The 26,047-nt window shown below is 38.9% G+C and overlaps 1 protein-coding gene across 2 annotated transcripts; it reads left to right on the forward strand.

The window, feature by feature from the left end:
* The first annotated feature begins 529 nt into the window (after positions 1-529).
* si:dkey-70p6.1 (uncharacterized protein LOC570575 homolog) lies at positions 530-25,791 on the forward strand. 2 transcript variants are annotated; one of them, XM_057357425.1, is made up of 7 exons: positions 530-938; positions 12,262-12,487; positions 13,106-13,163; positions 17,342-17,429; positions 17,695-18,269; positions 19,947-20,081; positions 22,685-25,791. In XM_057357425.1, the coding sequence occupies exons 2-7, from the start codon at positions 12,354-12,356 to the stop codon at positions 23,240-23,242; spliced, it is 1,548 nt and encodes a 515-aa protein (XP_057213408.1). In that variant the 5' UTR covers positions 530-938; positions 12,262-12,353; the 3' UTR covers positions 23,243-25,791. The 2 variants fall into 2 exon arrangements, with proteins under 2 accessions (XP_057213408.1, XP_057213409.1); XM_057357426.1 differs by having other exon boundaries at positions 17,342-17,375.
* Positions 25,792-26,047: the final 256 nt, after the last annotated feature.

Genomic DNA, 26,047 nt, shown 5'->3' on the forward strand with positions numbered 1-26,047 from the left:
CTACCTCACAGACCTGTAGCCTATATGTGATTGGTTGGTTTCTTGTTGCTTTGGGACCTACATCACATTTGTAAACCTGTGTTTCCCTTTTTGATGTGATGTATCTTTTTTTGTCTGTTATGAATAGGAAGTAACTTGATCAATGGAAATATGCAATTTTCCTCCTATAACAAGATTATGTTGGTATATCATGCTACCCATGTTACCATTATTTTAATTTTTTTATTTATGGACACAATCGTGTACTATTTTTAAAGAAATAACAGCATATAAACACGTACCATGACAGTACTAATACCTGAAATACCTTCAATACCATCTACATGAATACGGCAAACATTTAGTACTATTATATTTATCAAAGTACCAAAACCATATAACGATACTGTATCATTGATACATCCACAGCACTTTGTGCAAAGGAAATACGTGGCAACTGTTAATGATCAAGTATTGACATTATTTCCCAGTAACTCGTTCTGATAACCGTGATACCCGGAGTCGCCGCGACGTGGCGCAAAACGCGAGATCCAGATGCCAATGGAATGGGCACCGCGCTGTCATATAGTACTTTCGCCGATGCTCGAGACAGGAGTGAGGTTTGAGGAGGCTCTGAGACCCAGCGGAGGCAGCTGTGACGTGGTCCCGATATCACCACCGAACCTCGACTTGGAATAACCCAGCTGCGTGTTTGCACCTTTCCCCGTGCGCGACGCGTAACGCACGGGAACAATGGGATTGGTCAGAGGTTGCAATGAGGACGCCAAATGCCATGCCGCACACATGTCCTCCCTAACATACGAATCTAGGCTCAACGCAGGTTATTGATTATGCTTGCGGTGTTTCGGCGTCTGACCGGGTGCCAGACATTTCAGCAGCAGCAGAGTCCAGCGAGGTGGATGCTGCGCGGAGACGCGCCCCCTGAATCCCTAAACTGAGTGAGTATGAGCATTGAGCAGCATCCCCATACGTGTCTCATTGGCATGCACTTTTGCCTACGTGCTGCTGACCACAAAGCGGAATCCCCCAAAATGCTGTAATAAACGCATATCAGAATGCGTAACATAATCGTTTGTTGTGGATGTAGCAAGAATACGCGTCCGGTTTATAAGAGATTAATGACGCGCTTCACACAAGTCAGACGACACGTGTGCAACAGCTTCAATGTAGCCGCATTACCCTTTGTGATTCTACGCTTAATTAAACGATTTATAAGCAGACAGTGGCACTCTCTCACTCGGCAGAAATGCATCAGTGCCGTGTATCAGATATACCGAATTAAGTGAATTATGGAATTGATTAACAAAGAAGCGACATAGCCGGTTATTTATACGTTTCCTTTACAATTAAAACGGATTTCGATGGAAACCTCTCGCCGTCTGCTGTGGGAGCAGGACTCGCATTTCCACTTTGATCTTGCGAAATTATTTCCTGAGTGCATCGGTGATTGGCGGGACAATACCCACGGGAGCGACGAATTACTCGTGCTGAATAAGAGGTCGACCGCTGCGGGCCTTAACATATCATGCATTCGCACTACGTGTTATATGCGTTGCGAGAAAACAATGGTGGTGAATGCTGGCATACGTGATACGTTTTTGCCAGCGGTGCGCAGTCACTATGTCTGTGCCATCGTGTTTTAATGTATATGGCGTACGTAAAGACTGAATCATTTAACCTGTAGTATGTCTGAATAACCTTCGCAATATGATGTGACTGAGGTTCTGACAGGACGCAGAAGAAGATGATGTGTCTTTATTGGGGCACGAGACGAGTCAAAAGCGCACGGGACAGGTTGAGGACGTCACGCGCATTGGCTAATATCGCCCGTGCCAGTCTGTATTGAGCAGCATATATGAAGTCCATTAACAACAGAGAGCATTAATAACTATGAACGAAGTGTTGGTTGTATCTGTAACAAGTGTGGAGAGAATGTTTGTCAGACTCCCAGTATGTGATGATTCCCCACCCATTACCTGTCAGGAGACACATACACACAAGTGTGTGGGGGTGTTTGTGTCTGTGTGTACTTGTGAAAGTGTCTGCAGTGATTCAGACCATTGGGTCCAAGCTGCTCAATCAAGTAAGCTTCCTGTTGATAGGTGGAGACTGGAAAGGATAAGTGCAATGTGCCCAACCATGAGCAACAGAGAATGCAGAAGAATAGCCTCTGCTGGCTGCATTGGCTCATGTTGTTATGTGTAATGGCTAAAGTCACTGAAATAACGGTTTATTTCTGATGCTTTTAAAAACAGCGTTCTGTTCACTTTGCTGGGAAACATAAGACTACACTATTTGGTAAAACATAACGTTCATACAGTATAATATTACCTGTATAGCAAATTACATGTTTACACTCTTAAAAAATAAGGTGCTTAAAGGGGGGGTTGGGGTGTGGGAGTGCCACAGTGTTTCATGCATTCTGACTACTTACAATGATAAATGTGCTTGCTTCTCATGCTTGACATGGTCAACTTGTCAAAAAACGAGTTGGACGTATGACGTAGTATTTCTGTGCTCGATAGACTCCCCCGGCATTCGTACACAAAAGAAGATATTTTGAAGAATGTTGTTAACAGCCCCCCATTCACTTGCATTGGTTACAGTAGAAGTGAAAGGGGGGCTGTGCTGTTCTGTTAGCAACGTTTTTCGAAATCTTCTTTTGCGTTCTGCAGAAGAAAGGGCGTGTAAATGATGACAGAATTTTCATTTTGAAGGTAACCTACTACTTTCAAGGTTCTTTATGGAACCATTTAGACAAAAAATTGAATTGAATTCAATTTAAAGTATAATTTAGCCTCACAACATTCATATTGAAGTGTTGTCCGAATATTTTTTAACCCTCAACAATTTACGAAATCTGTGTGCATTGATAGTTTCTGTGTTGTTTTGTGTCAGGTCTTAATTGTTGTGTGTGTTCTTTCTTGAACCTTGTCACGACTTTGTTTGTTCTGTTTCTTTTTGGTTATAGTCACATTTTTCTTTAATTTGCTTTAGCCCATTTTCCATTGCATTACCCTTCCACCATTTTCCATTGCATTGCTTTTAAAAGAAACCAGAGCAGTGTGCTCAACAGGATGCAACATTAAAGCGTCTTCATTAGGAAATGGAGTACAGTCAAACAAAGCATTAAGAATATCCACACAAGAGTGAAAAACAATTGGAAACACACTCAAAAACACATAATACAAGTTGGAAACCTTACTTGCATGTGTTTCCACTGTTTTAAAGTTTTTTAACCTCTTGTTTGTCCAGCAGAGTGAACAGAACCTGCTGATTTTGAGGGAACGGTCAGGTTTGTGGTAGGTCCATGACGGTGTGATAAGGCACCTCAGTCATCCATTAAACTTGAGACTCTGGTGATGATGCTGTGAATAGCAGAGGAGTTTCTTCTTTCAGTCTTATTGTGGAGTAAATGAGCGGTCATATCTCCCGACATTGGTAAAACACAGAAGGCAATCTAACATCTGTCCTTGAACACAATAAGTTTGTGCATTTCAGGACTGCAATACTTGCCAAAAGAGCAACCTAGAATAGATGAAGTAAGGCTGACTGTGGGTGCTCGACCTGATTTTGCCAAGTGGTTGATGTCCTCAGGTCAACATATATTGTTGACCTAAGGACAACATTTTTATAAATAAAACCTAAACCCACACCAAACCCCAACCCTAACCATAACTTACCCCTAAAATCAGAGGGAAATGATAAGTGAAAAACAATGGTCTAGAAGGACCTAATCCTGGTTGGAAGATTAAACTTAAAATCAACTGAAAACTTATTTCTGAAATCTGATTGGTTGATTTAAAAGTTGTCCCAGGGTCAACATGATGTTGCCCTAAGGATATCAACCACTTCGCAAAAACAGGAGAGCCGACTGTGGGTGTTGTCATTTAGAAGGATTTTCTCTAATCAAGCCAGTATGATGATGATTCTGTAGAAAGTACATGACCCGGATGCTGCCATCTTTGCTTCATGGGCACTTGGTTTGATAGTTCAGCTATAAATGTCATGTGGCTGATATTACACTTGCAAAAACGCATCCCAGCAGGCTCTTACAGAGAGGTCAGAAGATTCTTGTCTACTGTAAACACAGGAGGTCATGAGTACAGGACCCTCTGATGACCCTGCAGTCTGTTATTTTCGGTCAGTGTGGGTCTGCTGTGCTCTCAAGTTAAATCATTCTCAGCCAAACAACCCTGATACCAAAGTTAATGATCAAAGACATTTTTTTATGTGCAGGAATATATCAATAACTAAGAACTGGCATTAATCTCAAACACAATTTAATTCTCTTAAAAGATGATAACCTTGAAATTTCATTATTGCAACCTTGTTTAAACTTCATACATTTATTGTGATATTTATTTGACCTTTTTATGAAGAAAAAAAACAGTTGTTTGTGTGTGTAAGAACAAGACTTTTGATAGGGTTGCCAAAACAGAAACTTTGAAATCTGAAATAAATGTAAAATTAAATAGTTTGTCAAATATTCATAAAATATCCAACATTGTCTGTAATTAAGTTTTTGCACAGATCATTTGCTGATTTTTCAAAAGAATTTCAGATCCTGTTTTGTGCCCTGTTCCTGGAAAGTGCCTCGAATAAGTCAGGAAGGTCATTTCCTGTAACCCATTTAGCCAAACTCAAAAAATCTGGTTTTAGTGAGTGTAGAGTTACAGTATGTGGTTGTAAGCAACAGTAAATGGATGTTCCTTTTTGCATCGGTGTGACGAGACGTTTCTCTGCTGTGTCTCAGTTTTTGTCTTTGGATAATCATAAACACAACAGGCTGATTTTTTAACTATTCAAAATGTTTTTAATATTAAACATCACTGACACAGTAGCAATAAATATACTCTGAAAAATGTTGAGTTGTTTTTAACCATTATTGGGTAGAATATGGACAAGATTTTTCAGTTTTGATTCCACGTCGTCTTTAACAATTTAAGATAACCATAGTTGATTTCGAAGTGTTTAAAAGTGAATTTTACTAGCATTTGCTGTAACCAACAGTTCCAGCTGTCAATTATTCTGTGTACTGGAAGAGTGAATTATCTTTAAACAAAGCAGTTATGTAAAGGTGGTACTGAGGGGTTTAGCTTGAGAGATCTGTTTGTTTCCTATCTCAGACAGAATGACAGAAGACACGCTGACTTACCACTTGCTCACAAATAAATCATTAATCATCTTTATGCAAATTGCACAGCCCTGCTCTTCAAATATGTTTGTTTTTAACGTCTTATTTCTTTGTTTCTTTTGCTGATGTTAAATGGGCAAAAAAAGATAAAAAAGAAGGGAAAAAGAGAAGGGGGAGGAGGCGAGAGAGTCATGTCTCGGGGGTTTGGGGGGACGTGCCAGATTTTCTGTGACTGAAATCTAGGGTTTTACAGTAATTAAAACATGCCATTTCACCAGTCTCTCTCTTTCTTTTTCTTTTTTTGCTCTATTCCTCACCTCCTTTGACACAGAAAGGCTTTATGTCTTTCTCTTTCTGCAATTTACTGGAAAATAGGTGCTGATTTCAGACACAGATGGAAATCTGCTATTGTTATGTGATCTGATTTTCAGTTAGTCAAAGATACACTTGAATCGAATAAAAAAAGATTGACATGAGTGTTATTTATGTGTCTCTGACTGGAGTTTAGACATGCCAATGATCCTGGCTGAACTCTGGACCTGTAACCATTTGTTATTTGATGCAGTATCAGGTCGTGACCATAAGGCTGCATAGTTCAAACCTTTGACTGAATACATGGTGCTGAAATTAATGGTTGGATGGTTCAAAGAATTTATAATAGCCGGAAAAATGAAATATCATAAATGAAACATTACAGACAAACAAACAAAATATATGATGCATGCAAGAAATGTTATGTCGCCACAGCATCCAGCTAATTTTAAATGGTTGTCAATGAATAAAGATGACTTTTAGAACCAGATGATGAGCAGGAGCTAACAGAACTAACCAGCTTAATAACCCCTACTACAACACTACACAAAAAAACATGTTTGACATTGATGTCTATTCAGAATAGATAGAAAGATGCATACTGTATGTAGATGTGTGTTTTTGCAAGCAACATATACAGTAATTTGCAAATATGTTGTTTCACACGTTAGATTTCACACGTAACCAGTTATTGTAGAAGTCTCTTAACAACATAAAAGAGCCTTTGGTATATGAGATGTGTCTACTTAATAAATGTAGCAGAATTCTCCAATTAGGACCGAACAGGATGTTTAGTTTTGCTCGGTCATATTAATAAAATAAGATGTGGCAGTCATTTTTAAGGGATTGTCGTGGTATCCTGAATAGTTTCTCAGCATTGGCTGATTTTAACAATTAAATAGGATTCTGTCTTGCTCTAATGAGTTGGTTTTTCAGAAAGGAGAAATGAATCAGTCCGAGAGTGACGACAGGGACCGTGTATAAGAGACAGGGCTCTATTTCTTTCCCAAACCGTATCTGTGTAATTACAGGGGAAATAAGCTCTTTACTGTTTAATTAACACAGTGTAGACAAGATGTAGATTTAGCCCCAAATTCCTCACACCGATTTTGTCTCAGTCTAGAAAGTGTGATGGGAGTGGAACTGTTAATTTCAGTAGATCACTGCTTCTTTTGGACACTTTGAGAGAATTTTTATGTCACTTTTGGGTTATTTTCAAGTAGAGTAGAGTGTACTTCGGCAGAAAAAGATATTCTTGAAAAAATGTAGTGACCCAGCACAGTTTGTTTGGCTTTTATTTGGTGTTTGTGATTGCCGAAACAGATAAAACCAAAACCATGGAGTAAATATTTATGATTCATATTTATGAATATTCATATTCAATATCATAATAATCATGAACCTCAACCTTCATCTTACAGCAATGTAAGGACTTGCCCGTCTTTGGCTTTCCTGCTTTAAAGGAGCAATGTGGAGATTTTAGTGGCATCTAGTGGCGAGGTTGTGAATTGCAACCAACAGCTCACTCCACCCGTTCCTGTCGAAGCATTATGGCAGCTGACACAGAACTAAGATGTCATCACGTTTCGCTTCTTTGCCGAAGGAGATATAGTTAGGAAACACGTTCCGTGGGTCAGTTTGTCCATTTGGGGCTACTGTAGAAACAACACGGCGAATTCCATGCAAGAGTACCCGCGGTGTATGTAGATTGAAATAGCTCATTCTCAGGTAATAAAAACATAACACTTCATTATGTAAGGTCTTTATCAGGGCCATGCACAGGGGGGTGGCCTGGTGGCTAGAGCGACTGCCCCGCTGCCCTCATCGTCTGAGGTGCCCCTTTCAACCCCGCCCCCGGGCAGTCATCCATTCAAGATCCCTGATAAAAGATGATAACACTCCGCTAAAGAGCCACTCATTCCGCTAATCCGCTCCATGTTTTCACGCTCGCTCCCCCAGTATCACTCACAGATAGTCTGTCCGCGTGCTAGAGTGAAGAAGTTCATCCCACGAAAATTATATTCCACATTACAGACAGAATTACAGAATTAATAATTTGATAGTTTGTTTTTTGTATTTTTTGTCGGTAATGTTTTGCTCCTGGTCTTTTATTGGTGACAACTGCTAACAACGTGTACAAAATATCCATGATCTCAATATCACTTTTGGCCCGCAAATAATGTTGAAAAAAATGTTGAAATTTCAACAAATCACCATTATTGTGAAAATACAATAATGCCTTTGGCTACAATAAATGATTTCGAAGAGTTGCACTCTAGCATAGTACAAAACAAAATATAGATTAACATATTTACTGAGTGCTACAGTGTGATAATAAGAAAGGCATTTCTAAGAGTGTATGCTGTCTTCTCCTGCCCCAAACCTAAGTGCCCTTTTTTGTTTGTTTCGGCCACTGCCCCTAAAAATGTGCACGGTCCTGGTCTTTATACACATTTGAAGACATAGTTATGTATATTATATTGCATTTCTGTCAATAGATACTCCAAGAAAATTACACACAGCACCTTTACAACTCAGTTCTGGAGCCGCTGCACACAGTATTGGGTGTGATACGTTTGATTGAACAAAGCACAGTATAAGTCAGGGATGGGCAACTTTCACACTTTTTATTGAGGGAACTCAATATACAATGAATGCAATGAGTTTAAATATAAAACTTGTGCAATTATGCTCATTCAAATAGCCAACATTTTTAAAATGAAAAACAAATGTATGCATTTCAACAAAGGTACAAAGACCCTGTTTTTGATTAGTAGCCAAGAGAACATTGTTAAACACGATTGAAACCGCATAAGATGCCTTTAGTGATGATTCTTGAACCGGACGCGTCACCGATTTAATTTGAAATCCTTCATAACCGATTTCGTTTCCAAGCACACCAAACACATGGGTGCCCCCTTAAGGTCTTTGCACATACAGTCCGAAATTTTTGTATGCGTTTTTTCGTATTTGCCTCTCGTTTGTACGGTGTCTCTGAATTGTTATAAAAGGCCACTCAAAATGCTTGCTACGGATGCGAAAACGCATTTTTATGAAGGATGAAAATATCGGAGGCAGTGTGTAAATGTGATTGACACAACGGGAGGTCGTATTTATTTTTTAACATGCGGAAATTTCGGACGCAAATTTCGGACTCAATGTGCAATGGGCTTTAAACTTGGTAAAAAGATAATCTGTTTCCCATCTTGCCTGGAAAACAGGGTTTTCACTGTCAATTTTTAATTTTTTCTCATTTTTGTGAATGTTTTCAATAGTGCGCATCTCCTACTATGGTTAATTACTACAGAAACTAGCGCCCTCTCCTGGTTGGAGAATTAACATCCTAATATGAAAGCAGTCTTTTCATTTTTCAGCGATCATACTGATATGGTCCTGCGGGCCGTATTTAAAGATAATGCGGGCCGTATCCGGCCGACAGTTGCCCGCCCCTGGTATAAGTCATACAAGGACTATTTTATTCACCCAGCTCACGCTTTCCTATGTCTCTGCATGAGACACATCATTACAGGGAATGACTACACAAATCAATAGGACCAACATGTGATTTGGCCATTCATTGGAGTGAAACACTCACATCGAGCTCCATCTGGCCTTAGACTAATGATGTGCTCATGATGGAACAATCCCTGATAGAACGCTCTGTTTCATCACACTGCTTTCCATGAACACAGGGGACAATACACACTCATTCCACAGAGAATGTCATTCTCATTGTTGGGATCCCTGGTACTGGCTTGCAACAAGGAGTACTGTTCTACGAAGGATTGTTCGCTTACCTATCTTTATTTGTAAAGGGAGGAATTAAAGAAGTAACTGCAACAGTCAGTGTTGCGCTATAGGGTTTATTAGCATATAGCTGAAGGCCATTATATCATATTGAAGGCCATTATGGAGATCTCAGTTACTGGATCTTGCCAATTCTTTCATTCATCAGTTATGTCACATACAGTACAGTCAAACCAAGCATTATTTAGACACGAGATATTATTTTTTATATTTTTTTACTAGTGGGTGCAGGATGCTGTAGTTTAAATATTTAGTTAAGCACATTTAATTATTTACATAAATATATATACATTTATATTTAAATGTAATTGACACTATGTTTAAATATATATTGCTCATATTTCTGAAATATGTACAAGTATGTTGGTGTATTTATATACACAAACCTTAACTGAACACATCTCTTAATCTAGTTAAAGACAACACTTTTGGTTTGACTTTTATCTCAACTCTGTGTTCTCCCTTTTATTTAACATAAAATAAACACAAAATGGCTCATAATGTATTTAAATACACGTTATAATTCAATAGAAGTAACATCCTAGATATCCACTGTAAGAAAACAGACTGCACACACACTTAATAATGAGTGCAAACTCAGTGCAAACTCAATAAGCTTTATTACTCTACTCGTACTGCCCACCCATTGAGCAGTTCCTCTCATTAAAAACACAACGGTATGGAGAGCTTTAAAAAGTGAAGGTGAGAGAGAGAGAGAGAGAGAGAGAGAGAGAGAGAGAGAGAGAGAGAGAGAAAGAGCTATTTGTGAAACTAGTACAACAGCAGCTCATCAAGTGACATTGAAACTTGAGAATGTGATTTGGGTTTTATTTCATATATTACAAATGTGTCTTTTTGGATATGTGCATTTACTAAAAAGCAGAAACTTGATATCTGTCTAAATGGGTCATGCTCAGGTACTCTCAGCCATTATTTGCTAGCAATGTGATTTGTTGTTGCTTTACAGTATATATCGGTTTATACTAGCTCTGGGCTTTTGCTCCAGAGTGACTGAAGGCTTTAACTGGATACATTTGTCCAAACCTTATTAAACTCAAATCACAATTGGGCTGCACGTAAATGATTTGTTTGGTGGTACTGGATGAACAGAAGTCCTCTGGTCTGGTGATGCTATTTGAGGCTATGTTTGGAATTAATTACTTCTAATGTAATACTTAGTATTTAGCTGTTTATTTTCTACAGCTATCGAATGCTTACATTTATTTTTGCACATTTTCTGAAAAACAGGTAGTCATCCAGGTTTTCTATGCTTACAAAAAACCTGTGCTATTCCCAAACGTAGCGCAATATTCATCAATATCTTGAATCTGAGAGCTTGGATGAATGCCGTAGTTTAGCACAGCGGTTTTCCCTACTTCTGGCAGCCAGCCTTTGACAAACACAATCTCTTTTCTCTGTCTGGAGTCAAGACTCTTGTGTGGAGTTTAAAAAAGGACATCAGGTTCAGTTCAGGGCGAGTGTGCGTGCTTACATTTTACTACACTTGACTACTAAATTATTGCAGCAATTATGCACTTCTGTCCATCTGAAAAAGCAGTATTTTCCTTCTTTTGATGTCTCAACGCTGTTGTTTGCTTGTGCATATTTTTAGCTCATTTCATGACTCACGTTCCTTTGATAGTACTAAACTAGTCGAGAGCCAAAATAATTAAAACTGGAATAACTTTAGATCTCTAATCCACTCTCCCAGTTCTGGCACGATGCCTGCAAGGTTACAAGTCAAAAATAACCACAGAATTCCTTGTAGCGCCATCGGCAGCGCAAGGCTTCATAACGAAAATAAATGGCAGGATTGTGCTTGTAGACAAAAGGTGGTTGAAACATTCAGAGCCGATTCAGAAGTGCTGCTGGTCCATTCAGAAGATGTAATGGAGAACATTGGACAATTGGAGAAATGGTGTACTGTGCACTACGCTGGGGTTCAGTTCAACGCACATCAGTCTTCTGCGATGTCTCTCATTGAAATGAATGGAGTGCATATATGGATGAAGCGATGAGAAAGATGAGGTGGGGGAGCTGGTGATATGTATAATATATAAATATTTGATCATGTTTTCACACTTCCTGTCACAGAAAATGTAATATTAAATCCAGCAGAAATTCAACTTAGCATTAAAAAATAAAGGATCAAATTAAATCACAAAAGTGCTTTACAGTTCTTGGCCACCATTGGGTAGGAATCATTTCTTTGTTCTGTTGAACACAAAAGAAGATATTTTGAAGAATGTAGGAAAGCAAACAGTTCTGGGGGACTTCTGACTACTATTGTCATTTTTCCAACTAAGGTAGTCAATGGTGGCCAAGAACTGTTTGGTTACAAGCATTCTTCCAAATATCTTTCTTTGTGTGCATCAGAACAAAGAAATTTATACAGATTTGGGACAACTCGAGGGCGAGTAAATGATGACAGAATTTTCATTTTTGGGTGAACTGTCACTTTAAGGTCCTGTCAAGAGAGTGCAGACCATGGCATTTATTACATCAGCAGAAGTCAAACATAGACCTTGTCATTCTGTATCTGCTCATTTGTAAGTCACTTTGGATAAAAATGTCTGCTAAATGAATAAATGTCAATGTAAAATCTTTACAGTGAGGTGTAAACACCTCTGCTGTTGTTTATTTGTAGCGAAAGACAGGTAAAGTACCTGATGCTCTCGAATCTGCATGTCAAAAGATGAAAAATGCCCCCGGTTGGAAGCAAACGATTTCACAGAAACACTGAGTGACAGTCAGTGGGCAGAAAATGATACAATGAGGGAGAAGAAAGAAGAGACCCACAGGCAGAAAGAGAAAGACTTGTTCAGGAGAAAGAAACAGAGAAACCAGAAAGTGTGGGGAAGACACACTCTGTCATTCATTCACACGAGAACGTCTGTAGGGGGAGAGAAAAACGAAGAGTATGATTCACGTTTTGTTATTATGATTCACGTTCTTGTTACGAAGCAAAGGAACTGAAATCTTGCACCTCTGCCGTTCTTTTTCAGATCTCGCAGACGGTGTGATCGTTCGAGCGCGTGTGCATATGTGTGTGCGCGAGTGGGGGCGAGAGTGAAAGTGTGTGTGCTAGCACTTCCACATGGCCTCCATGCAGGACGGGGTGAACTTCTCAACTCATCCCTACAGCAAAGTACTGCTGCTGGGGGCCATCGCAGCAGCCTCGGCCTTCGTCGTCACCATCCTCATCGTCGTGTTGTGCGTCGGTTGCCAGAGGTGAGTGGCACGTTTTAAATGTCCACCTTACAGAAAACACAAAAGTCAATAACACACATTCATATACAAACATGCAAAAATCATACAAATGCCGTAGTGTGTGGTTTTGGGTGATGCAATTTTGAGACAAAATGTTTTGGGGACATGCTCAACTAAAAATCACAATAAATTTCATAAATATAAAAAAGCCCATTTTGCTATTCAAATGATCTTTGAATTGTATGTTGATTGTTTATTTGGTTTTTGCAGCTTGCAAGGCCTGTTATTCATCCACCCACCCATCCAGCCAAGCCTTCTGTTGTTTTAAATGTCAATCTGTTTATTTGTGACAAAGAAATCTGCCCCCATTTTCCTGAGGAGAATAAATCTAGAATAATCTGTGCTTACTACTTGACTGAAAAGAATTGTCTTGAATCCCTCGAATTGCCTAATTTAATTGAAATATATATTTTCTCCCTGTACAAGATAAACAGTTGGAGCTTCACAAGTCAATTGAATCAGAAAGCTGAAATGAGTCAGAGCATCACTTCCTCATAACTCAGTTGTTAAATGAAACGATGGTGAAATGCACTTGCTGCTGATCAGCTGGGAAACTGAATCTCTTCATGTGTTCTGCAGGAAAGGAAAGACGCACAATGGCACTGGAGAGGAGAGGAAACACAGACTCATGGACATGGTGAACAGCTTTCTTTCCTCAATCTTTCACTTCTCTTTGTACAGGGGCTCAGTTCTGAGCTCGGTTCAAGCAGATCGGTCAACCAGTTCGTGTTTTTGTTTCAGGATTAAAATTCTTCCCTCACACATTTCGAGTAACGACACATACTGAATTAGGAAAATCTTTGGCTCAATGGATATAGATTTAGTATAAAGGGATCTCTTTCTTTTAGGTTTCATTCTAAAACAAAGGGACTAATGTTGAAACATTAATTGTCAAAGATCTTTAATATAACTTTTCAAGATTGGTATTCTGTCATCGGAAAAGACCAATTTAGATTACAGGATTACAGTAAAATCCAGGCAGGTTTATGCTGTTTTAGCTGACTGGTAGACCACCGAACCAACAGAATATTACTAGTGGTGACTTTGGTCTTTCTAAAGATAATGGTCATAATAGAGAAGCTAAGTTAAGCAAACTTAAGTTGATCTTAGAACCATTGTCACCAATGGAGCTACGATCAACGTAGGCTTACGATGCTTTTGGGAAACACAGCCCTAGTCTTTTTCATAGTATTGTTTTTTTAAATCAGACTTATTATAGTTTTGTTTTCAGTTGTATTCCATTTTTGTTATATTTTGAATAAAACAACATTATATTTTAATATATTTCATGTTACTTTTAGCTTAATTTTTTGCAATTTTGTTATGTGCTTTATTCATTTTGATTTTAATGTTTTTTTTCATTTAATAATTTTGGTGCCTTAATTAAACATGTCAATTTTTTATCTGTTTCAGTTTTCAAATAGTTTAAAGCGTATGAAACACACGCAGTTTCTGCCAATCTCATATTAATCTTGAGTACCTATAGAGTAGTATTGCATACTTTGTATCTTCGAAGAGTATCTAGTTTGATCACATTTATAAAAGACAGATACAGCTGTACGATTATTTCCGAAAACAGACGGCAACCTGAAGGCGTGTGGGGGGAACTAAAGCACGAGCACACAATAAACACATCATCGCATTATTCCTGCATAACTGTTGATTCACTGTAAGTTTGTGCTGTTTACCTCATGCATGTACGCGCCGATTGCCAACATAACACAGACATTTGACTCAGTTTCACTTACCGTGTGCGGCATCTTTCAGCGCTGGGACCGCTCCATCTATTAGTTTCAAATGATCTCCAAATCCAACGTTATATCCACCGTTTATATAACATTCCTCACCGAAATGCAGTGAACATACAAACATAGCTGAACTTCACGAACGCAGTGCTCTCTCTCTCTTGCTCCAGCTGGTTGATGTGTGCGCATGCTTTTTCTCCCACTCTCACTGGTTGACGCTAGGGGTGCGGGAAAAATTTGATTCTTAGATGCATCGCGAATCCAAAAATCGATTTTTAAATGCATTAATAACGTGATGTTAGCGGAACAAAAAAGGCAGAAGTCATTCGCGGGTGCGGACAGTTTAGAGAGCGCACACCTCACGCACAGCAGTAAAGATACACGAGCAGTAAAGATAGAGAAAACGATCCAGCCCCCTTGGACTAAACTGCAAGATAAACAAAATACATTTTAGAATGGTCTTTCTCTGTCTATTCTCTGTAGTGAGCGGAAGGTAAATTAAGGTAAAATAATTCACTGTGCCGCAGCATACTTCACACTAAATGAGTGCAAATAGCATTTTCCCAAAACCTGTCACTAACTGTTAAGACATAAGAACATGAACATACTTCTGTAAATATGCACAATTTGTTACCAGAGGTGCTGGGTGCGCTGAATTAGATGAATCCACTGCTCCATAGGTGTATGATGATTTTGTAAAACGATCAGGCAATTCCTGAACTTACTGCCAGTGTCATGAAAAATTCTGACACCGGTTAACATGTAGTATTATTAGTCACGTTAATTACTATATTATACTTATTTTAACGTCTGACAAGGGAAACAGAGGATATGTAAATGAGAACGGCTTCACTGGGCAGTTTTGCATTTTAATACAGAATGTGACAGTTCAGAGACTAGAAGCCAAAGTGCCAACACTAGTCTGACTCTGAGCGTAAATGCGACGTAATGAAGTCACACATATGCAAAATAATACGTCGAGAATTGATTCTAAAATCGAATCTTGACCCTCAGAATCGATTCTGAATCGAATCGTGAGGGACCAAAGGATTCCCACCCCTAGTTGACGCGTGGGCATGCTCTTTCATCTCGCTGGTTGACGCGTGGGTGTGCTTTTCCAGAATTGTCCAATAAGGGACTAAGAAAAGTTGTTACGTAAGAGAGTTTCATGTTCGGAAAAAACTTTCCGAAACCTATACGAGCCGTGGGGTATTGTAATTGAGCACAGAAATACTACGTCATATATCCAACTCGTTTTTTGACAAGTTGACCATGTCAAGCATGAGAAGCCAGCATGTTTAACATTGTAAAGAAGTCAGAATGCATGAAACACCGTTGCACCAGCCCTTTAAGTTTTATCAAATAATATTTAGGCCGATATTTTATTTTATTTTGATTTACGTAAAGGTTTTAGTAAACTATAGATAGACGGTTTTATGTGACACGCACCTGGCCCAAGATTAACTTCCTGTGTTTGGTTATCGGTCTGGCTAGTGGCTAGTAATATAACAATTCATTTTATATTGTAATAATATCATATTGGATGGCTGAAACGAACATGTTTGTGTGTATTTGGTGTAATACAATGTGTTTACGCGGTTACGGTTAAAAAAACACATTAGTTTTCACATACCGTGCATTACTGTTGCTCCTCTGTGTCCCGACTTTCCGAAACACCTCGATTTTAACAAAGCTCAAGGCACTGTGTGCTCTGATTGGCTAGCTACCCAGTGCGTTGTGATTGGCCGAATACCTCAAGCATGTGGCGGAAATGTAATGCCCCTTACCATATTCGGAACGCAGCCTTCAAAGCATATTGCAAGCTGATAATGTCACCAGTATCGTGTGAGTTCAAGCACAAAATTAATATGATCCATAAAATGCATTTGACCAAGCGGATTAATCAACTTTGCCAGCTTTGCCAGCAGAGCGTAACAGATCGGTAAGGTTTTATTTTTTAAAAACTATTAGGTTTAACAATTAGCTAACTATCGCTAACTTATTTACGCAACGCGACAAAGTCAATAAAACACGAGGCATGTTGCATCCAGCGGGGACATAGTTACTGAATATAATGACTATATTGACTTTTTTCGTGTAGCATCACGCTGCAGTGGAGAACAGTCAGAGGATATGAAGCTGAATCCAGCTCCCGATGGGTTCAGCCTCGTAAATATAAAACAATTTCTGCATTTGTGATCGTAGGACCGACAAAAAGCTTACGTTTGAAGTCAGTTGCAAATTCTTTAATAATGAAAACATACTTACAGACTGTGAGTGAGAAGAGGCACACTGTCCTTACAAAGTTGGATTTGCCCCACTTTTTAGAAACAGCCTTTGTGCACAACCAGGCGTTAATGTGCTGCCCACTCGGATTTTGGAGTTGTGCTGTTTTGGAACAGTGTTGTAAATAAAACTTATCCACCGATTTCTAATTGTGTCCTCATTTGGAAGACCCAAGTAAGTAGTTTTTCATTTGTAATGAAACACACAGCGTCTCACGACATGGCGGCAACAACAACACTACAGTGGGAATAGACATGTCTTCTTTCTTTGCGTATACATTTTGGGCATTGTTCTTCAACGCTTCTCACGAACTGACGTAGAAATGTGGGGGCGTGTTTAAACAAGGCGTTTTAGTCAGGTTTGGATGAGCCTCCGCTTTTAAATAAAACATCTCTTTTGGTTTGAGACTTTAATTTTTGTAATTTTACGTGTCTAATATATGCATGAACAACTTATAACATACCAAAGAAACAGGAAAACACGAAATTGCATCATATGACTCCTTTAATTTATATTAATTTGCTTTCCTGTTGCTCAGTGGTTAGAGCATGGTGCTAGAAATGTCAAGGTCATGGGTTCGAACCCAGGGATTGCACATACTCAGAAACAAATGTATAGTAGTGCAATTTAAGGTGCTTTGGATAAAAGCGTCTGCCAAATGCGTAAATGTATATTATTTTATTGTATATTAATTTAAATATTAAATTAAAACTACTCAACAGTAGTAATATTGTATAGTGTGTACAAGACATTCTACAGTAATTATCTTTGCATCTGTTTTCAGAGTATACTGAAGCAGTCCAAGCTGCGATCCATCAGTAAGTCAGACACCAAGCTTCATGAGATGAACAGACTCAACTGTAATGGCAAGAGTATGTACTGTACAATCACATCTCTTGATACCTTGATAGCTGATACAACTTCACACATGCAGTACCTGAAGTTCAGGGGGTGGGAGGAGTTTGTATAAGAGCTATTTTAGTATCTGTAACGACTTTTATTCTATAGTGATTGTTATGTCTCTGCTGCCCTTTGCCTCTGCAGTTTTGAGCAAATCTTTGTATCGTCTTGTTAAAAATACCAAAATACTTCTAGTTCTCGTTTGACATCACTTAACTGATCCGCTACTCTCTGTAGAATCTTCGAAGAAGAATCGCCCCGCCAGCATGGATCTGCTTCTACTCCCCAGCCGTCGCTCAAACTCAGACCTGCGTGCTCAGGGCCGCCAGCTGCCTCAAATCCCCGCCGGTGAAGATGGGGAACACACATACGCTGAGGTGGGCCGTCGTTCCTCTCCAACACGCGGTTCTGAGGACGCCCGCTACGGCGTCGGCGGTCGAGCTGGAGAGACGGACACACCCGCCCCACCTGCTGTCCCTGCCAACACCCCGGCTCCTCCTGATCCTGATGGAGACTGCTTAGAGGGTGGGATTCCAGAGGCAGAGACCCTCCCCCAGGTGGTAAACACGCCCCCTCAACCCCAGGACACGGTGGAGTACGCCTGCATCAGGAAGGTCCGGAGAGTGGACAAAGCAGCGCAGAAGAGGGACAACGGGACGGACACAGAGGAGGGACTTGGACAACAACGACACAGCAGTGGGGACATTCGACACGCCCCTCCCACTCACCAAGCCCCGCCTCCTATGCACCCACACAGTCAGAAAATGCCTAGGAAAAATTTGGAGACCTTCAACCTTCCCACATTCCCTAAGGTACAGAAGAATTAAAGAAACTACCTTTAACTATGTATGACATATTATCTTCATGTGGCCAAAAGTGATGTCCGGAGGGCATTTTTCTGTACAATATTTGCTTTTAAAGTCTCTCAGGTTAGATTGAACCATCAAATTATGAAGCGAAACGATACAAAATGGAGAAATGACAACTTAATTAAAAATATGAACTATTAAATTAAACTCCAAATTAACTCCTGATACATATGTACATATACAGCTCTCAATTTAACCTTTTTTTATTTGTTCTTATATAAAGCATGTTTACTGACAAAAACCTAAATAACCGTAATTTCATATTTAAGTTTTATATCAAGTCTCATAACATAATTATGAGATAAGAGCATCAAAGTTAGATTTCAATCATTCATTTTACTATGATTTCAATCTTTGACATGACCTTACTCAATGAATATTAAAGAAATTAATGTTATATTTTCACAGAATGTTCTTTGCATTACGTAGGATGATTTTATGTTTTATGATTAACAGTAAATCACCAGGGGTTTTCACTGGCAGGATCACATTATATTTTGCTGTGGTATCAATATCATGATGAAATTCTGATTATTACTGATATTATAGTATTGCAACAACTGTACCAATTCACTTCATGTATTAATGCAACCACAGAGGTGTAGCTAAAGCTACAGACAGCATTACAGACAGACAGCGCCGATGCTGATTGAAAGCATTTCTCATTACACAACCACTAATGGCCTTCGACTAAATTTTCTTATTGCGCTTTAAAGTCTTATAATGGAACGTCCTAAAAATAGAAGCATGCAGCCAATTGCTTCCTCTGTTTGTGCAAAAGTGCAAAATAAGTGAGTTTACAATTAAGTACACTGCAAGTGTACTTCATTATTTCCTCTAGAAGAAAGCTGTCCAAATCAATGATACTTGCTGCGATTAGATGTCCGTCCGCATCATTTGGGGTGCTGCTTACCCAAAGGCCCTTTACTATGAGGATGACGCAACTGACGGAAACTCGCAGGAAAACTTCTCAATCCGTCAAACCCAGGCAAACAGCCAGAGCCAGAAAATGGGCCAGTCCAAATGAGAGACAAAGCGAATTGCTATGGTGAATGCAGGAAGCTGCAACATGCTAATCCCTTCCTTAAAAATGGCACTGTGACACGCCCCATTGCCCACCTTCCGCTTCCCCTGCATAACAATGAGAAGAAAGTGCACAGCAAGCATCGGTTCACTCCCTTAAAGCGCGAGTATAGGAAACACATTAAGACCAATATGATTAGATCCACTGAGTGGTTAGACATGAGGGAAGCATTAAACCAGGGGATTGGAGACTGATTATGCTACATGGGCTTATTGTTTAGGGATAAAAATTGGAAAGTGACTCCTCAGATGACGTTTTTTAAGTCTTTAGATTTTTATATCCAGTTGGTATGACTATGGCACATAGTGTAGGGTTTTATCATCTTGCATTGTGCTTTTGGTTGACACTAGGTAGAATAAACCTACAGTACATTCATGATGAATGAAGATCAGACGTCGCTAGCATTGTCGTGGGTTTGATTACATTACATGATGATGTACTCAACAGTACTTTCCAGTGTTTATTATTTGAGATGGTTTCTTGTTAAAATGTAACATAATTTTTACAATTCAAGACGATTATTTTAATACGTTTAGGAGGCAGTGTTTATGGGAAACGGAGAGCAGTACATATGGAAACCTCCGGAAGACGATGACTTCATCTTCCAGCACAAGCAGATGGGTATGCTGAGCTTGCACGCTGGAGAGAGTATGGCAGCATCTGCAGCAGGGGTCAGTATGCTTTTAGTTTTCTGTGCAATTGAGAAACATCCTTCTAAGAAGACTTCTGAAGAATCTAGAAACATCTCGGAGCTCTTTCTTTCAAGGTCTTAGAGCACTTTCTTCTTCTCTTTAGAAACAAAAAAAAAGAGTTTAATAAGTTTAGTGTTGATAAGTAATAATACGTTTAACGTTGAATCAATGTTAAATTACATATTCTCAACGTTAGTTCAACATCTAATCAGTTATTCTTGCTTTTTGGGTTTGTCATCATTTACTCACACTCAAGTCACTCTATTTAGTTTTTCATGTGTTTTTCCTCTAAGGAATACAAAATAAGAAATTAAAAAAGCATTGAAAATGAACTAGAGCTTCAAGATTTAAATTGGACACAAAAGCACCATAAAGCTTTTATTTCTAGTCTTCTGAAGCCATGTGACAGCAATGTGTTATTTACTGAAAATGTTTGAAACAACATGGTGGTGAGTAAATGACATGAATTTATCCAGAAACAAAAAAAAAGCAGGGACAGTAAAGACAAACATTCAAAATGATGTACAGACATTTTCACAAGTTACTTATAAAAAAATATTTATGCATGCAGGCTGATAAGCACTGACAAAATGAAATTTGCCACTTGTTGAGTTTAATCCAACACATGAGTCATGTAACGTAGAGTGAGAGTTCACCCAAAAATGATGCAAAAAAATTCTGTCATCATTTACTCTTATCATTTCAAACCTGTACGACATTCTTCTGCAGAACACAAAAGAAGATATTTTGAAGAAAGTTGGTAATTGAACAGCACTGGCCCCATTCACTTCTATTGTATGGACACAAAACCAATGCAAGTGAATGGGGGACAATTAACATTCAAAATATTTTCTTTTGTGTTCTTCGGAAGAAAGTGATACAGGTTTGAAATGAAAAGAGAGTAAGTAAATGATGACAGAATTTTCATTTTTGGGTAAACTATTACTTTAATCCATCGAAATTGGGACTACATGAATATTTGTGTTGTGTTAAAATAGAATGGAGAGGATCAGAGATGACATATTTTTGTAGGCTAACCCGGAAGTGCGTGCCATGCTGGTTGCCTTGACCGAAAACCTATGCATTTTTCCCATAGACTTTTGGAAGATCGCAAAAATCAAGATCCGTGATTAACTAAGGTTTATGGTGTTTACACGTTTTGTCTATCAAGGTAATCTTTACAAATGAACACAACATTTGTTACTTCTGAGTTTTGAAGCCGAAATACAATCAACAGAAGTAAAAAGCTAACACGATGCTATAAACAGACTACACTTAAGGTCGCTCAATATCAACGTCACTACCACCAAGCCTCCGACAACTCTTTCAAATTTTATTAAAAATGTGTTCCCTGGTAAGTAACTACTCTGTGAATGAATCCGCATCTACGTTTTAAGAGATTTGTGCCCATGTTGCATGATTTGTGAGCTTTATATGCGCGATGACGTCTAATGTCCCCGCCAAAGGAAGTAGCGGGTTATAATTAAGAATAAAACACATATTTAGAGGTTTTGTTTACCACAGACCTTATTTCGGGCAATTTACCAAAAACCCATTAAAAAAACCTATAGACTTTAAAGCGATGGAACCGGATGTCCTAAAATGCTAACTCACGTCCGGGTTTTGCATACAAGAATACGTCATCTCTGAGCCTCCCTATTGTTAAAACTGGGCCGAGGATTTCCAGTTCCCAGCAACTTTTGTGTAAGACTGCATTTGGATAGTAATTTTCATTATTAAGTGTGGTTTGTGTTTTTCTGTAAAGAGAAACACTTGTTTGTATTCAATGTTCATTTATTTCAATTGAAACAAAAATGTTAAACTTTTACATATAGAAATCATGTTCGTTTAACAAACATGAATTGGGTAACTTAAACATAGATAAATTGTGCTGAGTAAACATAACTTTAAAGGGGTCATATGACACGGCTAAAACGAATATTATTGTTTGTTTTAGATGTAACGCAATGTGTATACGCCATTTAAAGTTTAAAAACGTTGTATTTTCCACATACCGTGCATGTTTGTATCTCCTCTTTGCCCCGCCTCTCTGAAACGTGCAGATTTTTTACAAAGCTCATCGCTCTGAAAACCGAGGTGTGCTGTGATTGGCCAGTTCACCAGTGCGTAGTGATTGGTCAAATACTGCAAGTATTTCACGGAAATGTAACGCCTCTTACCATATTCGGAACATCAGGTTCCAAAGCAATTGTACTGACAGGAGATACAATGAGATTTACAATTACGCCACCTTAACTACGTGTAGATTTGGGCGATCTTAGTCAAATCATGTTACGAAGTTACGTAGATTCGCCGGGGTGTGGTTACACGAGGCGTTTCAGGCAAGTCTGGTTGAGCATTCGCTTTTAGATAGAATGCATCTTTTGTTCCCACACTTTCATTTGTGCAATTTTACGTGTCTAGTACATGCATGGGCAACTTATAACACACCAAAAACACAGAAAAACACGTACTTCCACCATATGACCCCTTTAATGTATAACCAATGTACATTTTTTTAATGCTAATCCAATTTCAGTGTACTGCAGATTTAGATGTGTTGTCTCTATGTTGCCATATAGATCACAGAAATGTATTCCAAGGTCTGCAAAACAGGCAAGAAGAAGCGAGCCATGCCCGGCTCACCCACAGCCGCAAGGGACATCAGCGGCTTTAGGACCTTGGCACGAGGTGACCGCGGCGACCGTGACGGGGGTTTTAGTGTTGTAGTCAAACCCCAAACGTGGGCCCCGCAGGAGGGCAAAGGCTCGCGAGTTCCCCCTGGCTGCATGGAGGACCATTGCTATGAAGCCATCAGCACAGAGGAAACAGACCTGGCTTACGATACCATGGAGGGTGGAGGCGGCTGGAGGGGAGGCCACAGGCCTCCACCCAACGCCAGCGCTACCTTGCGGCCCAAAAGGAAGAGGCCCCAGCAGCCCCTGCAGCAACCGCCTCCTCCCCCTCCACCTCCCCTGCAGAACCCCAAAATTCAGCATCTCTCAGCCAAAGGCCTGGTGCTTCCTGGGGAGAGTCTGTATGAGAGCATCCCCGACCTGAAGCAGAGCTCAGCCACCTCCAGCACAACCACCATCTTTACTTTTAATGATGGCATGGAGATGTACGTCACTGGCCTGTAGGGGGAGCTATGGAAACTTTTTCTTAGAGAACAACTTGAATCTTGAAAGGAGACGGCAATGTGCCGTAACCCAATGGGATACACACGTTGCCCCGCTGCTGTGTATTTTACATGGGTTCCAAGTGTTCACTGAGCATTTATTGAGATTTGTAAGCCTAGTTCAAGATCAGTATTCTTGCGGCACAAAATGCTTTGACGTTGAAAAATATTACCGAGTTCATCGCACACCTCCATTGCAAAGAAGAAAATAGTCACCAGTGCCCTTCACCAGCCACGACATATCACCGCGAACATAACATATCACAACAGACAGTAGCATCACTTGGATTCCTTCTCTATATGGAATCCTTGTTTTTTTTTCTTATTTACACGCTGTGGTTTTTGACCATCGGAATTGCGGGTCAAAGCTATATTAGATGCCTAGAAAATCCCAAAGGAGAAAGTGAGCACAAGTCTATTACAAAAAAAAGCACAGAGTTTAATAGCATCCTTGCAGCCCCTGGCAAGAAAAAAATATATTTTGATTAGATACAGTCAAATGCAAAAGCATCGTCCCCTATTTAACAGTTTAACTTACTGAACTAAACCTTATTATACAGCCAAACGAACAATTATTGCAAAGCTAATGGTGACGTATTGACAAGAAATCTATATTTAATCTGTTCATAGAAGAGTTGATCCTATTTTATAATGGCTAAAAGCTATCTATTATCTAAAAGATTTAGAAAATACATGGTCCTATTTTTGTAACGTAAACGTCTTTATTTCTGTAAAATTTATAATTTAAACAAATATTCTAATTCGTTGGGTCATACAGTTGGAATTATTTTTCTTATTAAGCACAAATATCCCTCAGCATGTCGTCTGTCAAAGTCAGTCCCCTTATAAAAATTGGACAGATTTGAAAAATACTTTAAAAATCTATTAAACGGATAGCTCCCCAAAATAAATAATTGTCATAATTTATTCACCCACATGTCATTCAAAAGCTCTATGTAACTCTTTTCTTCTGTGGAACACAAAAGAAGATATTTTGAGTGGTCCATATAATGGAAGTCAATGGGGCCAATGTATTTTGGAGACCAACGTTCTTCAGAATATCGTCTTTTGTGTTCTCCAGAACAAGAAAGTCATGTTTGAAATGACATAAGGGTGAATGACAGAATTGTCATTTTCGTGCGAAAATAAAGAGATGGTTAACTGTGATTGCCAATAAAGCAAGATTTAGAATTAGCAACAGCTCAGGGACAGTGACAAAAACATGAAATAATTGCACACAAAAAGACATTACATATCTGACAGGAGACCCCGATGTCTTTTCATGTTATTTAATTTATTTGTCGTTTTGACATAACATCACTGTCACAAGTCACCACAGCACTTCGACCACAGTAAAGTGAGTGTTTTTCTTTATCAGAAATGTTTATGCACTTTGCCTGATTAAAAAGATGCATGCTTTCAAGAAAAAAACACCCTTGTAAAGGGAAAAAAGAAAAGAAACGTGACAAACTAGCACTGTCGTGTGGTATCGGAGAATGGTACGGTTTATTTCTTGCTGTTGTCGGTGGTTTGTTTGCTTTATACGCCTTTTTCATCTGAGAAAAAGCACAGAGAGATTTGCTTCAGTACTGGGGAGACCAATGAGGACTCGAGGAGGACTCTCTAAATAATAGACTGATGGTAAGAAATATAACACGTAGTGTGTCATGGATGATTCCTTTCCCCTCTGTCATTTCAGAAGCAGTCAGGAGGTCCGTGTGTGTAACACTCATTCTTTAAAAAAAAGAGGGTGCGTGTGGATTCCAATAAGATTAAGTGGAATCACAATCCATTTGATTCTTGAGATAAACTCCTGTGTTATATAGATATAATGGGAGATTTGTAAAATGGTATGAAGACTCAGCAATTTGAATTAGTGTAACTGGAGTGTATTGGGGTTTCAACAGTGGACTATGTCAAATTCTGTGATCTCTGACACTTCTGTATGGACTATAGCTGCTTTATCAGTGTCTTGAATCTGATACTAATGTGATCTGGAATAAATTATCTAAATGCCTGGAGCGCACAGAAAGGGGCTCAGGTCGACCAAATACAGTATAGTCAAACATTTATAGTTGTAAATATGTTACAAACATGTGAACAAAAGAAAATGCAGAAAGGGGTGGGGGGATTTGCTCTTGGTGTTCCTGAAAGTATTTGTTTTTTCAAGTTGTCCTTTTTGGAATGATTTTTCTCCGGTGACAAATTATCTCAGCAGTATCTCTGTGAGTTTTGATTATGTGCTTTGGGATTTTTTTAAACTTTCACATCATTTTAGCTATACTGTGTATCTCAAAGACCAGTTGAGTTTAGTGTGGCAGCTAATGTTGTGCGTTTGCTTATCAAACAACAGGGTGGTGTGTATTAAAGCTGTGTAATTAAGTACTAATGTGCAAAAGATTGTAATGTTTTTATATCAAAATGACAATTCATAAAATGTTGGGTCAAGTTTATACTTTTTTAATAAAGTAGCACTTCAAAAACCCCAAACTATATAGCATTTACATACTGTTTTCTCAGTAAATTATCTGTTGTTTAAAAAAAGAAATCAGTCTTTGGTTAAAAGCTGTTAATCTATTTTATTTTAAGTCATTTACAAGTAGTCAAATACTATATAGACGGTTTCAGCGGCAACAGCATAAACAAACGTTATGTGGCCCAAACTTAACTTCCAGTAGACCTCCACAAAGGATCAATAACTGTTAAGTAGTTTTAATTTGATTTAATACAATTAATATATAATAAAATAATATTAATTAATATTAAA

Source organism: Triplophysa rosa, linkage group LG17 (genome assembly GCF_024868665.1).
Source record: "Triplophysa rosa linkage group LG17, Trosa_1v2, whole genome shotgun sequence".
Classification (NCBI taxonomy): Eukaryota; Metazoa; Chordata; class Actinopteri; order Cypriniformes; family Nemacheilidae; genus Triplophysa; species Triplophysa rosa.

Bases quoted from the DNA above. Each gene is read 5' to 3' on its own strand.
- si:dkey-70p6.1 (XM_057357425.1), top strand. From the start codon at position 12,354: ATGGCCTCCATGCAGGACGGGGTGAACTTCTCAACTCATCCCTACAGC. The intron at 17,430-17,694 runs GTATGTACTGTA...TACTCTCTGTAG, and splicing joins ACTCAACTGTAATGGCAAGA to AATCTTCGAAGAAGAATCGC. The intron at 18,270-19,946 runs GTACAGAAGAAT...TAATACGTTTAG, and splicing joins ACCTTCCCACATTCCCTAAG to GAGGCAGTGTTTATGGGAAA.